The sequence below is a fragment of the Micropterus salmoides genome, unplaced genomic scaffold (assembly GCF_014851395.1).
Source record: "Micropterus salmoides isolate LMB-PRFRI ecotype aquatic unplaced genomic scaffold, ASM1485139v1 Ms_hic_scaffold_18, whole genome shotgun sequence".
NCBI classification, from domain to species: Eukaryota; Metazoa; Chordata; class Actinopteri; order Centrarchiformes; family Centrarchidae; genus Micropterus; species Micropterus salmoides.
The window spans coordinates 6,628,515-6,644,049 of NW_024040928.1; the positions used below are offsets into that span (position 1 = coordinate 6,628,515).

Below are 15,535 nucleotides of genomic sequence, written 5' to 3' on the forward strand. Positions count from 1 at the left end.
ATGCGTAAATATGTTCAACGGCAACTGACAAATGTCTGAAAATTACTGGTTTGTTGCTCTTGATTTCTGAATTTGGTATTTCTGCAGCAGAGGAGATGTTTTATACAGCCGTCATCAATTCTGTTATTAATATGAGCAAATAAAAAACGTGTTCAAATGAATTAAAAGCTATGCAATAGCCTGTTAAAGTGAGCCTCCTCTACTTCTTGATTAACTTGATTAGCTTTTTGTTGGACGCTATGCAGCCCTAAAATAACTAGCTGTAGACCTATTGGAAAGATGCGTGAAGAGCCTCATTATCAAGCAGGTAGCCTATATTTCTATTTTCCCTGGCAAGATAATTTTACCAAAGTTTAACAAAATACAGGCTACAGCCAAGGACCATTATACCTAAATGAATTATGGTAAATGAAACTGGAAGCATTTTAAACGTTAGGCTTTAACAGAGCTGCCAACTCTCATGCACTGAGCGTAAGACTGACGCAACTGACCCTATCCACAAGCTCTCACGCCACACATATATTTTCTCATGCAGTTAAAAACAAATGGGCCTATAACTGATTACGTCGACTTGCAGCGCGAATGATCTCTGCCCAGTTGATGCGACACGGGCCTCCGCCTACAGTGGAGCCACTCTCGCGGACGACAGAGCGGTAACGTAGAGTTTGCAAACTTAAAAACTGAGGCGCAGACTTGCTTTGTTTGGGATTGTCTCTCTGCTGCAGGATGCCTGAAGCGGCTGAAAACTGCCCTTTATCAAGATTTTTGTTTTTATCTCTTTTAAAAAGATATGTATATATAGGCCTATAGGCATATACATATAGGTATATATTATAGGCTACACATAGGTGTCATTTACACTGGGGACGCTGGGGACATGTCCCCACCACATTTTGAAATAGCTGATTTCACTTTTTGAAAGCATTTGTTAAAAATGTTCTAGCTTGCAACAAGAAATGTTAACTAAGACATGAAAATTCTTTGAGAAAGGTTCATTGGCACAAGAAAACATGCAATGAGGAAAAAACAAATGTGCAATGTCCAAATAAAGTAACTTAAGTTAAACAAAAAAGCTACTGATTGCTTCATTATGCTTTATTTTCAAATTTTCAGCTGCCACCTGAATTTTGTGTTTCCATCCATCCATCGTCAACCACTTATCCTGCGTACAGGGTCGCGGGGGGCTGGAGCCAATCCCAGCTGGCATCAGGCGAAAGGCGGGGTACACCCTGTACAGGATGCCAGTCCATGGCAGGGCAGGATTTTGTGTTTCACTTTATATAAATAAAAACATTTCCACCGTGAATGTATGTAATGCAGAATTGAAGTGTTTAATGCTCAGAATTTTCAGGGGGAGAACCACTCATATATTTCTGCATTGAAAACTTCTTCAAAATAGTGTTAAAATATCTTCTTGTCTTCTTTTAGTAACCCTGACATTGTGCATTGTCAAATCTCATGAGCTAGGTGTATCATCCCACCAACCCTTATCTGAGCCCTTATGGGCCTAAAGGCTATTTTACTTTAGTCAGCATGTAGGTATTGACATTATAAACACAAAACAACCAGGGATATGCCTACATGTACAAAAAAAGAAAGAACAGGACACAAATTAAAAGAGTAAAGATTCAATATTATATCGGCCCGTAAGAAATTTGTCAAACACATAATTAGTCTTGATTGCCTTCTTGTCCGCAAAGTCTTTAATCGGGGTGTTGAATTAATGGAATTCTTGGTGAAAGTGTCCAAAGTGTGGTTTGGAGTCTGTCCATTTTTTCTTGTTTAGGAAAAACATCCCCAATAATAAAGCCAACCGTACAAAACAAATTTCCTTTTCGTTTCTTTCAATACTTAGAAGAATGTTGTTTTCCTGGATATGAATCATTTTCCTTTTTATATAAAGTTCAACATACAGCCAAAAAAAATCTACAGTATGTTGATCAAACAAATGACAAATTGATTCTTCTTGTAGTTGACAGAAAGTTCAAGAATACTCCTCTAAGACAGAATTAGTCTCCAATTATCCAAGGTTTCTGTTACAGTTCTGTTACAAGACTTTTTCTTGACATGTCAGAGAACACAGATATGTGGGATAGTATATATTTTGAATGTGCATCTTTTGAACATGAGCAGAAGGCTTGATAAAAGACAAGAGGTATTAAAGTCTAGGGGGGTATAAATTAATTTAAATGAATTGACCTATCATTGACATAAAAGGGTTACTTCCACAAATAAAAGAAACAAAAGAAGTGGGAAGAAGACTAAATCATGCCTAAGTGTATGTTGACTCAGCAGGGATGATAATAAATGGGAAAAGTTGATCTATACAGGAGAAAACATATGAAAGCAATATAGCCTACAGCATGCCTGAGAGCCTATGTTATTATTTTAATATTTTGAATTTTGTAGAATGTATGCTGATCAACCATAGCCTGCTTATTCATCATTGATCATGGTTGTTGACTTGGCTTTTCATACGTGTTTTTAAATTGTGAGTTTGAGTGCTGAACTTTTTATAAATAAAGCTCCTGTGATTACCTGTGAGGGGTGATGACCCCGAAACCTGCGGTGGGTAATGTCACAGTAGGCCTCATAAAATGCATCGACCTCAGCTGAATCTTACTCCAAACTAAACTGAAAGGTTGGCAGCCTTGTTAAAAGGTCCCTTCTAAAATGTATTTTGCAATATGTTTACTTCTTTCCAAGCATATAAGAATTCTGCAGATAACAATTAGATGAGTAGCCTGCTATCCTGGGTGGTGTTTAAGTGTTGAATTGTTTTCCTCCACAATTTTCCACATCAACGCTTTCTATAGAATTGGTTTGTTATTACGGTAGTAACAGATGGTCAGCGGGCTATATAACCAAGCTGCGGCGCTCTCTGGGTAATTACGGTAGGGGACGTCATCCTCCCCCACACAGCAGGATCAGCACAGCTCTTCTGCCGGTGTGAGATTGGTCGACAGCACGGGTGCCATTTGGCGCAGTTTTGAGCTACATCCGTTAACAAAGGGCGTCCAGTTATTTATTTGGTGTCGTATTTGTGAGTTTTATTTAATCCAGTTTGCCGTCAAATATTCACAATGAGCGCAATTAACGTTAAAAAGCTTAAAGTTAACGAGCTGAAGGACGAGCTGAAAAAGCGTAATCTTTCGGACAAGGGGCTGAAGGCCGAGCTGATGGACCGCCTGCAGGCCGCGGTGGACGAGGAGGCCCTTGCCGAAGGCTCGTCGCTGGACCAAGAAGCGGCGGCGGATGAGGGTTTCGGCCAGGCCGCCGAACAGGAGGGTATGGGAGAGGAAGAAGAGGGCGAGGGCCCGATAGAAGAAAGCATGGAAGCCAACGAGGTGGAGGGGGAGGAAGAAGAGCCGGAAAATGGAGGCGACGGTGGTGGCGTCGCCGAGGACGAAGAGATGGGTGAGGGGGAAGAGGACGGGGACGAGGAAGACGAAATGGATCCAATGCTTAAGGGAGATGTGGACGACATGGAGAAAATAGACGCAGAGGATGGTGAGCCCGGGGACCAGGCTGCTGAGGGTGAGTCGATCGGGTTGGTTATGAAAATGTGACTGGCTGGATGGACTGTGGCTGGGTGTCGGTTTTTATTATAACGTTAGCGATAATGCTACCGCGGGAGGGAGCCCAAGCGAGGGAGCCGGCTGGGAATGACAAATTTGAATGCGTAACCATACAACAGAGCGTCCATGTTGAGCTAAATAGCGTGACCTCACTAGACTAGCAAGCGTTAGCCACAAACTGAAACCGTTAGCCGGCATGCTAATTTAACGTTAGCATCGGTCACCGCCTTGGTATAACGTTAAGTGTTGATAGCCCAGTCCGCAAACTTTAATTTAAATATTTTTCTTCAAAATTGAATGTCGATAGAAACAATTAACCAGCAGATGAACTGAGAATTAAGCTATTAATTTAGTTTACTCCGGCATTTCGTTTCGCTTGGCTAGCGTGTTAGCTTGCCAGCTAACGTCATTTTCTTTGTCTGTGGTGCAGCGCTAACTAGCTGATCAGCCGGTTAGCTAGTTCAGTGGTTCCCATATTGACGTTTCACTACGGATAAGATGGCAGGGTGGCGGAGTGCCAAGACAATCCCTTTATAATCATTTAAAAAAATAGCATTACTGAGATCAATTTGTTTTAAGATGTTTTCACTATATTGATTGACTGTATTGATTGTATGGTGCCTTTCTCCCGCATCTGTTAATTGCCTTATGCTCAAAGGAACAATTGGGCAGCATCAAAAGAAGTACAAAATAAACTCAATTTTAAATCCCCGGGAATGGGTAGACTAAACTTCAGCACATGGGGTGACTGTGTATGACAAATGGATTTGACTTCATGGGCCGGGAACACCTGAACTAGCAGACCCAAAGCTGTGCGGGAGATGGGGCAGGCCCTGAACTGCTTGTCTAGCACGTGGTTAGTTTGTACGTGGTTTGATTAGAAAGTCTCATTATTGTTATAGTAAGTTTTGGTTTACAATGAATAGGTTATTTAGGGTAAGATATAGGGGGAGGGGTCAATAGTCAAGAACTATGTAGGCATCCCTTTTTCCTTGCATGATGCATTTGTCCCAGACCACAGTTGTCCTTATTGAAACATATTTATATCCAAATCTTATTGAAACAAGGATAAGCTAAACCCTTCATTGCAGGGTTAATGTCCAGTTATTTTGCAGAGACTTGTTTTTTCCATCCCCAGCGAACACTGTTCACAATGTTCATTTGGACCAGCTTACATTGTAATTACTATCTGGTCATTAGGGCTGTTACAATTTATGCAGTATGATTGTGGTGTTTAAGTGTAATCATGAGGCGTTACCTTTTTTGATATTGATGATTATGGTGGACACAATGTAACTAATGAACGGGCTTTGTGGGCCAGAACCCCACTGCCAGTCCGACCTCTCTCTCACATAAAAAGGAGCACCTCATTCTATCTTTGTTCTATTTTCAAAGGGGATGCGGACAAAGACACGAATGCTGATCAGAAGAATAAGAAGGGTGTTAAGAGACGCCGGGAGGAACATGGAAGGGGCTACTTTGAATTTATTGAAGAGAACAAATACAGCTGGTAAGGATGGGACAGAGCAAAAATGGCCTTCAGCATCCCTGAAGCGCCATCCATAGCTTTGTTGAACTGTATTGGCTTTAAGTGCCAATGCACATTTAACTAGCAAGAAAAAACCCTCATTTTCAAGTATTATACTATTTATTGACCTTACTTTCACACATGTTTTGAGGGTCATCCCTGACTACTTTAAGAGCCTTACCATTTACCTTCTACAGTGCCCACTCACATTTGTGTCTTTAATGGACTGCATTCTGTAGCAGAAGTGCAACTATCAAGTCTCTATGAATTTTCACATCTGTTCCTCATGCCACTTATTGTTTTGGAAAGCCCATTGTGTCCTCAAGGTGAATCAAGGCTGCTCAAAGAGAACAAACACAGAGGAACATAGCAGATGTGCACTTTTGAAAGGAGGGAGGGTGGGGAGGAATAGCCGAGGTAGGTTTGGGAGGGAGGGGTTCACTGCTGCAGGGTAGCACACAAGGATGTAGCAAAATTCCCAAAGTGTTTGGAACGTCCACAGAGGAGCTCGCTATTGACCGTCCATCGTTTTGCCTCGCAATAGTCTCTTTTTTTTTTTTTTTTTTTAAACCCCGTTTTGGTTGTATGACGTCAAAAAATGCTATTTCTGTCCCATGTATCATGTCTTGTGTGTATGTTTATCATAGCGTGGATGTGTGTTTGCGAGGCTCTTTTCTACTCCTGCACAGGTGACATCATGCATGGTGTGTTTGAGTGTATGTGTGGGCATACATGTACCTACTTCTTGGTCAGTGTTTTGTTTTCATTGCGCTGTTGACACAATGTAAGGATCAAGTGGCAGAAAATGGAATCAATGTTTGATTCATCCTTCAGCCATTTGGGGGTTGGATGGGGAGCAGGGGGTGGCGCAAGAATTATTAGAATGCGATAGTATTGCTGCTCTACAGGTTGCTGGGGGTTGTTTTTTTGTTTTTTAACCCCCTCAACCACCACCCTATCGGACAGCCTTTCTTTTATTTTTATTCTACAAGCGTTCGTTCATTTCCAATTTGTAAGTCCAATATTTCCTTCGTTTTCTATTGCCATAATATTATCCCCAACAATTTTGTAGAGCTTTTCTCTATCCTTTGTGAAACCAGAGGCCCCTGGGCAGCCACAGGCCTATAGAGCAGCAGCCATTGTGTGACCCACTAGCTGACTGCATTCACCATATGCTCCTACTGACAGACAGTATGTATCTGTTTCTTCCTTTTAAATAATTTCTCTACTCCACTGGACTTGGATCATTGCTTCAGGTGGAACAGTGCTTAAGCATCACTGAAATGTTTACCTGCTTTACAACAATTTAACTAGTTTCTTTAATTTCCTGTAAGAGATTTAGGTACCTAATCTCAAGCTACAGAGTTGGTAAGTTGCTGTAGCTCTCAGTACACTGCGATCGCTCATTTCAAGTAGCTAAGCATGGTGACAACCTGTACTACAAAGTTACACAGGGCCAGTGTGAGTTAGTCATGACCTTTTCATTTAGCAGACCACACAAGTTAAATATAGCTGTACCCGTCATCGTTATGACTGACCCCACAGCAATCCCCAAGATCATAAACACACTGATCCCAAAGGGGAGAGGACGCTTGATTTGGTCACTTTCGCCAATGGATAGCCTTGCATGTTAAGGCTAGCAGAGGTGCTTTCTTTCTGTGTATCTCTCACATTTTAGATTTCGCTGGATACTGCAAGGTAAGTGTTTGCCAAGGCCCACACTATAGTTGACTATCCAAAAAGTTTGGAGGCTCGCTTGGCCCAATTTACTGTCTCTTTTGTATTGTTTTACCCCTAGTCCGTCTATTCACTTCTTTCCCAAATATTTTTCAGCAAGTGGTACCCAAGTCATCTATATGTTCCATGCAGTTGCATTAACGTGTGAATCCTCTAATTGTCTGGTTACTATCTCTTTCCAGGGCCTCATTTAAGTCTCCTGTGCCACCTCTGGAGGAAGAAGATGAGGAGTTTGATGATACAAAAGTCTGCCTGGATGCCTGTAAGTGTTGGTGTTTTGTTTTTTGATGTGAAAGGAATTTTTAAAGTCAACTTCTTATGTCCTTAACTATGTTATTTTAAGATCCAGAATTATAATTACAAAGAAGACATTATCTAGAACATTAACCACATTTCAGCAGAGACATATTCACATGGATACAGATTGATATAAAATTTTCATTTCTGTGTTGTAGACAACTGCGATCTGCACTTCAAGGTGTCACGGGACCGTTACAGTGCCTCATCACTCACAATGGAGAGTTTTGCTTACCTGTGGTCCGGAGGCAAGGCCACCTACGGTGTGAACAAAGGCAAAGCCTGCTTTGAGATGAAGGTACAGTAACAGTACTGACATATCATGCACAGAATTCCCTTTTCCCAGTCGTACCACACCATTATTTTTCTTATTGCATCCCTGAATGTTTCTAGCTTTATGTAGAATTTTAAATGGCGTTTTCAGACTAGTGGAAATGAATCCTGATACATTTTGTTCATGTGTCTTGCTTCGTGTCAACAGATTACAGAGAAAATTCCTGTTAAGCACATTTCCAGCAAGAACATGGAGATTCATGACGTGCAGGTCGGCTGGTCCCTGGCTACTGGCACCCTGCTCCTTGGTCAGTGTCTTTTTATATATGCTTTAGATCTACAGTCTAATGCTTATTATATTGTTTTGTCCAGCAGTAACTTTCCATTTACCCATGGCACCGTTTGTTCCACTTGTTGCCAGAATAGTTTGTACTTGGTCACATAACACACATGGTGTACAGAAAACAGTTAAAAGAAACTGTCTGTTTTGAGCTTTTGTCTATAATCATGTAAACGCTATGGGATTTTATTACCTCTCCGTTACACAAAATGGTGACTAAGCCAATGCAGCCATTTGCTATGATTCAGTCATGCAGAATACTGTGTGGTTCAGAGTACTGCAGTATTTTGGATGGGATCTTTGACAAAACAAACTGTTCTGGTTGGTTGTTTTTGCATTAAGTACTGTCAAACAAGATGACACTTAAAACGGAGGCTGCTGTGAGCCTCTGTAAAAAGAGGCTAATGGGTCCCTCTAGTGGTTCATAAGTATTACGGCATGTTAATGTAAAATGGCTCCAGTTCTGGCTGCATCATGGTAATGGTGGCTGGCCTATTGCCAACATATAGAGATGATGATGATGATGCTGCACACACCATTACAGAGTCCCAGTGAGTGAGACATGGTGTGTTAATTTAAAAATATCAGTAGTCCACTAAATGTGTTTTGTATTCTCCTATTAATGTCCAGGTGAGGAGGAACATTCTTATGCATATTCTGGGAAAGGCAAGAAGACTGCCAACTGTGTGACAGAGGACTTTGGGGAAACCTATGAGGAGAATGATGTCATCTGCTGCCTTATTGTAAGACATAAATGCTACTTGGATTGATCAGTTCATTAAAGTAGATGAAAACAGAGCCACAATAACAAAAGAATTATTAAAATGGCAAAGCTGCATATTGTTCCCCATTTAATGTATTTCAGAAGGAGGAACCTTGTGTAATTTCAGGATGAGTCATGCATATATTGTCGTTTCATAACTTTTTTTCCCCCATCACTTGCTTTCGTTGCTTAGGACTTTGAGGGTGAGGAGGTGGTGTTGTCCTTTTCAAAGAATGGCGGGGAGCCGGCTGTCGCTTTCCAGGTCAGCAAGGACACTCTGAAGGGCCAGGCCCTTTTTCCACACATAATCTGCCACAATTGTGCTGTGGAGTTCAACTTTGGCCAGATGGAGACTCCGTACTTCCCTCAGCCCCAGGGCTACACCTTCCTACAGCAGATCCCTGTGAGTGAACGAGTCCGGGGTCTCAAGGGGCCACAGACGAAGGCTGACTGCGAGGTAAGCATAGTAATGTGTATATATTTTATTTTGATTATCATAACTATAATATACCGAGTGTTTCAGGATTTGACGCCAATTTTTGGGGGGCTGATCTTAATTAATTCTTTTGCCTTTTTATGTTGTGTAGATCATAGTAATGGTAGGCCTGCCAGGTTCAGGGAAGACGACATGGGTGAAGAACCATGTCCAGGAGAACCCTGGGAAATACTACATCCTGGGCAGCGACACCATTGTGGACAAGATGATGGTCAGTACTGATACAGCTGTGTGGTTTCCTGGTGGCTGTTTATGGTAGCCCTTTAAAATCTGGACAGTCTCTGTACCTCTATTGTATGCGTTTATTATTAATGTCATCTATTTTTATCCCATCACTTAATACAGATCAACAGCCTGAAACGTCAGTCCAAGGACATTACAAAACTAACTGCAATTTCCCAGAGAGCACCACTTTTCTTGGGAAAGTTTATTGAGATTGCTGCCCGCAAGAAGAGAAACTACATCTTGGATCATGTAAGTGGCTGTCATTGAATTTGATCACAGCGTTTGCCAATGTTATATCGATACAACAACAAAAAAAAAAAATCAGGTCTGTCCCCGATTAAGCGTTTACATAGTCTATTCCAAATTGTCACGTCTTGCCTAGCAAGTTCCTCTTCTGCTACTACACACATACTCTACGCCTATACATGCGCACTGATGCCCCCTATCTTGAGGGTTAGGGTTACAATACTGGATTTATTCAGGCACTTTAAAAACACTTAAGCTTTTTTATTTACAGCATTATATATTGAAATGTATATTGTAATAGGCAGTATATTAACTTATTGGGAGAAAACTGGTAGTTCTGTGTAAAATCAAACGTTGAGCACCCCCATATCACCAAAACGGCATGATCATCATTTCGCAGTGAATCTTCAACTATTCGGGGTCAGCCCTACAAATGGGACACTATAAATTGGTGTATAATTGAGACCCTTTCTCCTCTTCCCCAGACCAACCTGTCTGCACCGGGCCAGAAGAGGAAGATGTGCTTGTTTGCAGGCTTCCAGCGCAAGGCTGTGGTGGTCTGCCCCTCTGATGACGACTACAAGCAGAGAGTCCAGCAGAAGGTTGAGAGTGATGGCAAAGAAGTGCCTGAGCACGCTGTCTTCAAAATGAAAAGTAATAACGATGCTTCTGCTATTAAGTACACTTCTATAGTTTAAATCTGAGTGTGTCTCAGATTCAGACTGGCCTCTTTTGGCATCCCTAACCATCATGTTGTCACAATCCATCACAGGCTTCTATTCTCTGCCTGAAGAGGGAGAGAGCTTCAATGAGGTCATCTATGCTGAGCTTCAGAAGGAGGAGGCTGCCAAGCTACTGGAACAGTACAAAGAGGAAAGCAAGACCGCTCTGCCAGCTGAGAAGAAACCCAACCAGGGAAGCACAACACCAAAAAGAGGCGGTGGCCTGCGTGGTGGTGGCCGGGGAGGCAAGAACCAGTTCAGCCGCGGCGGTGGACCTGGGCAGAGAGGCGGTGGCCGCGGAGGCTTCCAGAACAGAGGCAACTTCAGAGGAGGTAGGATTGACATTTGGGGATGTAATTTTCTTAAACTTTTCTGTTCTTCTGATTGTGTAGTTCACATCTTTTGAAGCAGTTGAAAATGTGTTCATTTCTAACTGTTTTTGATCCATGTGCAGCTCCTGGTCCTCGTGGTAGCTTCAACCGTCCACCCCCTCGTGGCTTCCTGCCTCCCCCAGCCTTCAGAGGAGGGTTCCCCAACCGTGGAAACTTCAACCGCGGCGGCCCCCTTCCCAGCCTTGGCGGATCCCCCAGGGGTGGACCAATGAGGGGTAACATGGGACCCAGAGGGGGAGCCATGAACAGAGGTGGCCCAATGCACAGAGGGAACATGAACAGAGGAGGTGGAGCCAGCATGAACCGTGGCGGAAACCGGGGACATCCTAGCCAGGTGGGTTTTGATAATGGCACTGTTACATCCTACTATCCAATTTCAAGGTCTTTAGACAAAATGTCTGTCACTGAAAACACTTCCTACGTCCTTAAAAGTTTTTAACTTTTGTTAAATGTTTGTAATGGCTCAAAAATAGCTGAACCCTTTAACAAACATAATGGTAACATTTCATTCCCTCCTACAGTTTCAGCCAAGAGGTGGTCACCGTGGCAACTTTGGTGGCAACAAGAATGGCAACTTTGGTGGCAACAGGAACGGTGGCAACTTTGGTGGCAACAGGAACGGCATGGACAAGGCTCAAGCCTTCAACCAGAGCTGGCAGCAAGGGGTCAGTATTTCTGCAGGTTCTGTTTTGCATATTACACTTGGCTTCACACAGTCAATGTTAAAACAATTCAGATTAAACTTTGTGTATGTATATGAATAAAACTATACAGTCCCACTGGCTGTATTTCCCACTAGCATTAGTGTAAATAGAGTTGAAGTAAAAAGTGAATTAGCCCTGTGGGTTACTGAAGAATAAATGATTGATTTCCATTAAAAATAAATGTAATATTCTGATGAAAGGCTGTTTCACTGTGCCCCAGCAGGTGTGACAATCCATCAAAACAATGTTTAAAGTGCCTGTAATATACCATACTGGTACATGGACTGTAAAAACAACTTCTATAACAAACTAGTTTTAGAATTTCCTTTTACCTCTGATACTATTCTTTTCACATGAGTCAGGTTTATATGGTTTTGTGAATGAAGTGCTTTTAAGATACAGAGCAGAACAGAACAGAGGCCTTTGACTTTTTGAGATTTGTTGTCTGTCTTAGTTTTTAATGTTTTTCTCAATTCTATTAAAGTTGAATAAACTGGTATGCAGCCACTTTCTATAATATCTGCTCTTAACAGATGTTTGAGCATCCTTGAATGTGCCAACAAGGAACAATTTTAAAGCCTCTCCCTGGAATTGCTTTATGAAACAATAACCTAACTTTGACCAAACAAAAGCACCAATCTATATATTTAGTAGATTGTGATAGGGTACTGATTGCTCACCTCATGTGTCCTGTGCAGTTCTGGAACCAGAAGCCATGGAGCCAGCAGTATCAGCCTGGATATTACTAAGACACTTGTTCTAACGGACTGGTGGCAGACATGAGACCCACCGCTAGCCACGGAACATCCTCCACCCCGCTTTTTGATTTTTTTTCTTTTCCTAGAACCCACTTTTTAATCTAAAACCCACCAACTGAAGACAAAAGCGATATGGAGCAACAACATTCCACATCAGAGGAGACCAGGCACCCTGAGTGTAATTGAAGCTTTATATATCTATATACACGTGCGACGTGGGTTCATTCTCATTCAATCATCTGTTTTATTTCTTCTGTTGTATATTTCATTATCTAAAATTTTATTTTTTTTAATTTTATTTTTTTTCCCCCGCCACTTTTAAATAACGTGCTTTTTAAAAAAAAATCTCATGTTTGTAATATCAGGAACCAGAAACATGTTGCCAGCCTGGCAAATGTTAGGAAAGATTTTTTTTCAGGGTTGTGCATTTTATCTGTGCTTGTGATTTTTGTTTTGCTTTTTTTATTACAAATTGTAAATATTTTTTCTTTTGCGTAGTTTGTTACAGTTATGATTGAAAGGAACCTTTGCTTATTAGCGAAGAGCATGGTAGGTGATTATATTGTACTGTACATGTCAATATAGTCAAACAGTTAAACTAAAGCAACAGATTACAGCAAGCTTTTGTCTTTTTTCCAATCAAACCTGTAACCTAAACTCCATAGACCTACAATAAACAACTCGTTGCTTTTTTACATTCTTCCTGGCTTATGACTTTTGATTCATTTCAAAGGTGTGTAAAAGACCTTTGAATGGGCGATGTCAGAGTTTGCTACTTCAAACAGTACAGACATCAGCCCCACTACAAGTCCCAGTTTACACTTCATTAGTAAAGTATTCCCTTCAACTGTCCTGTCTTTGATACGTCTTTCCAGTCCTTTTAGCTATTCTAATGTACATTTGAGAAAGTATTTTGGCAAAGCCATTTTAAGGATATAAGTAAGCCATTTTAGTATTACATTATGCCTTTCTTAAATTTGTTTTTAAATGTCTTTTAATTTATATTTGGAAAATTAGGGCACTGACTACGCTTGACAGGGAGGGTGGTTGATTAGATTATCAATGGTTCCTGTAGTGCGCTAGACTTCTGAAAAATGGCAAGCACTGATCAGTCCAACAAATTACAAACTAGACATTTTATATTGACACCACTATTTAAATTTTGAACAAATTTCTGATACTAGTTCAGCACAAAAGTGATTGAAAGCAGGCAGGGGTTACTCATTTTCACCAGCAGACTTAAAGGGCTACACAGTATCACAACGCAAACCCTATTAACACCACCAACGGTTCATGAAGACCTCTTCAGGCTGATTGCAGAAGATGCAGAGAGTAACGTTTTGGCAACTTAAATGCATTGTTTGGAAGCGCTCCGTTCTGTTAGTGACTGTGTGGCCCTGCAATAATGGCAGCTCGTCATCAAACTGCTCAGAATGTGTCCCAGCTCATTATCCTGGCAGAGGACGCCCAGCTTTGTTTCAAAACTAGAAGAACCGAGCTGGAGAACACCGTAACAGTAGATCAGACGAAATGTGGTTTGTGTGTGTGTGTTTCCATTTTGATTTTTTTTACCTGCCCATGTTGATATTTAATAAACATGTAAATACTTCACCACTATTTCAACCGTGCACGAATGTTCATGAATTAACTGACTTCGAGTAATAACTATTGTGATTAAGAAAGTTTTAGTTTGCCCGAGTACTGCTGTGTGATGAATTGTCAACTATTTAAATGTGTGGAGAGTTTGTGCCCTCCTCTTATTGTACTGCATACATAAATCTAGCAGAATGCAAGCTTTGAGTTAACAGTTTAATCTACAATACAACAGACACTATATTTTTATCGCTTTATGTTGCAGGTTGTATATCAGGTCTTTTATGATTAAACCAACAATGCAAAAGCTTTGAGACTTTTGAGATTTGTTCTCTTTTCTATCTGACAGTTTTTGATATTTTTTGTTTTAAAAATGTGGGATTGTATTTTCTTTTTTAATTTGTCCCAAACTCTATTAAAGTTAAGAAGCTGGTATACAGTGACTTTGTGGTTTGTTAACCCCCCACCCCCAAACAGAGTAGATTTTCCGTGTGATTTAAATGAATCACAAATAACAGAATACTACTTTGCAAGTATGTAGTAGAAGCACCTTAGGCAGTAATATGTTAAATCTGTATGAATCTGACTTTATTGGACTGCATTCTGGGCTTTGAAGCTGTTACTGTGTAGCTTTGGCTTAATGCTCAGGCTCATTGTTTTGCTGAAAAACATTTTCCAAATCACAGGTTTCTAGCTGACAGCACCAAGTTTTCCTTCTGAAGGAGTGCAGTATAACATGGCGTATGATAGTCAAACGCTCAATTTTGGTCTCATTAGACCACCAAACCCTCCAAATGAAAGTATCTCCCCTAAGGGAAACTGGCTGAGATGACACGAAGCTTTTTAAGCCATGCCAGTGATCTGTCGGTCAGTTCGCCAATTTGTCCAGACTGAAGTATTTCAACTGTTGGATGGATTACCGTGAATATTGTACAGACATTGATGGACACCAGGGGACCAATCATCCCCTGACATTTCATCTAACACTACCATGAGATTGACATTTTTGGTTATTGAAATACCTTGAAAACTAATGACATTCCCACCAGCCTCATTTGCTTCATGCTTACTGCTAAATGGCAAACATTAAACTAAGATGGTGAACATGGTAAACATTGCACCTGATAAACACTTAACACGCTCGCTTTGTTATTGTGAGTACATTAGCATACTGATGTTAGTGTTTAGCTCAAAGCACCAGTGTGTCCAAGTATACTGCTCAAAAAAATAAAGGGAACACTAAAATAACACATCCTAGATCTGAATGAATGAAATAATCTCATTAAATACTCCTTTCTTTACATATTTGAATGTGCTGACAACAAAATCACACAAAAATTATCAATGGAAATCAAACCCATGGAGGTCTAGATTTGGAGTCACACTCGAAATCAAAGTGGAAAACCACACTACAGGCCGAACCAACTTTGATGTAATGTCCTTAAAACAAGTCAAAATGACACTCAGTAGTGTGTGTGGCCTCCACGTGCCTGTATGACCTCCCTACAACGCCTGGGCATGGTCCTGATGAGGTGACGGATGGTCTCCTGAGGGATCTCCTCCCAGAACTGGACTAAAGCATCCGAAAAGTCATGAACAGTCTGTGGTGCAACGTGGTGTTGGTGGATGGAGCGAGACATGATGTCCCAGACGTGCTCAATTGGATTCAGGTCTGGGGAACGGGCGGGCCAGTCCATAGCATCAATGCCTTCCTCTTGCAGGAACTGCTGACACACTCCAGCCACATGAGGTCTAGCATTGTCTTGCATTAGGAGGAACCCAGGGCCAACCGCACCAGCATATGGTCTCACAAGGGGCCTGATGATCTCATCTCGGTACCTAATGGCAGTCAGGCTACCTCTGGCGAGCACATGGAGGGCTGT

General features: G+C 41.3%; 1 protein-coding gene across 1 annotated transcript; it reads left to right on the plus strand.

Moving 5' to 3' along the window:
- The first annotated feature begins 2,927 nt into the window (after positions 1 to 2,927).
- On the plus strand, positions 2,928 to 14,087 carry hnrnpub (heterogeneous nuclear ribonucleoprotein Ub). Its single transcript, XM_038726302.1, has 14 exons — positions 2,928 to 3,537; positions 4,974 to 5,088; positions 7,026 to 7,105; positions 7,299 to 7,438; positions 7,622 to 7,721; positions 8,384 to 8,496; positions 8,710 to 8,973; positions 9,104 to 9,223; positions 9,358 to 9,486; positions 9,969 to 10,137; positions 10,256 to 10,537; positions 10,660 to 10,931; positions 11,119 to 11,262; positions 12,000 to 14,087. Exons 1-14 carry the CDS (start codon positions 3,084 to 3,086, stop codon positions 12,048 to 12,050), a joined length of 2,433 nt encoding a protein of 810 aa, XP_038582230.1. The 5' UTR covers positions 2,928 to 3,083; the 3' UTR covers positions 12,051 to 14,087.
- Positions 14,088 to 15,535: the final 1,448 nt, after the last annotated feature.

Bases quoted from the DNA above. Each gene is read 5' to 3' on its own strand.
- hnrnpub (XM_038726302.1), top strand. From the start codon at position 3,084: ATGAGCGCAATTAACGTTAAAAAGCTTAAAGTTAACGAGCTGAAGGAC. The intron at 7,106-7,298 runs GTAAGTGTTGGT...TCTGTGTTGTAG, and splicing joins AAAAGTCTGCCTGGATGCCT to ACAACTGCGATCTGCACTTC. The intron at 10,932-11,118 runs GTGGGTTTTGAT...TCCCTCCTACAG, and splicing joins ACCGGGGACATCCTAGCCAG to TTTCAGCCAAGAGGTGGTCA.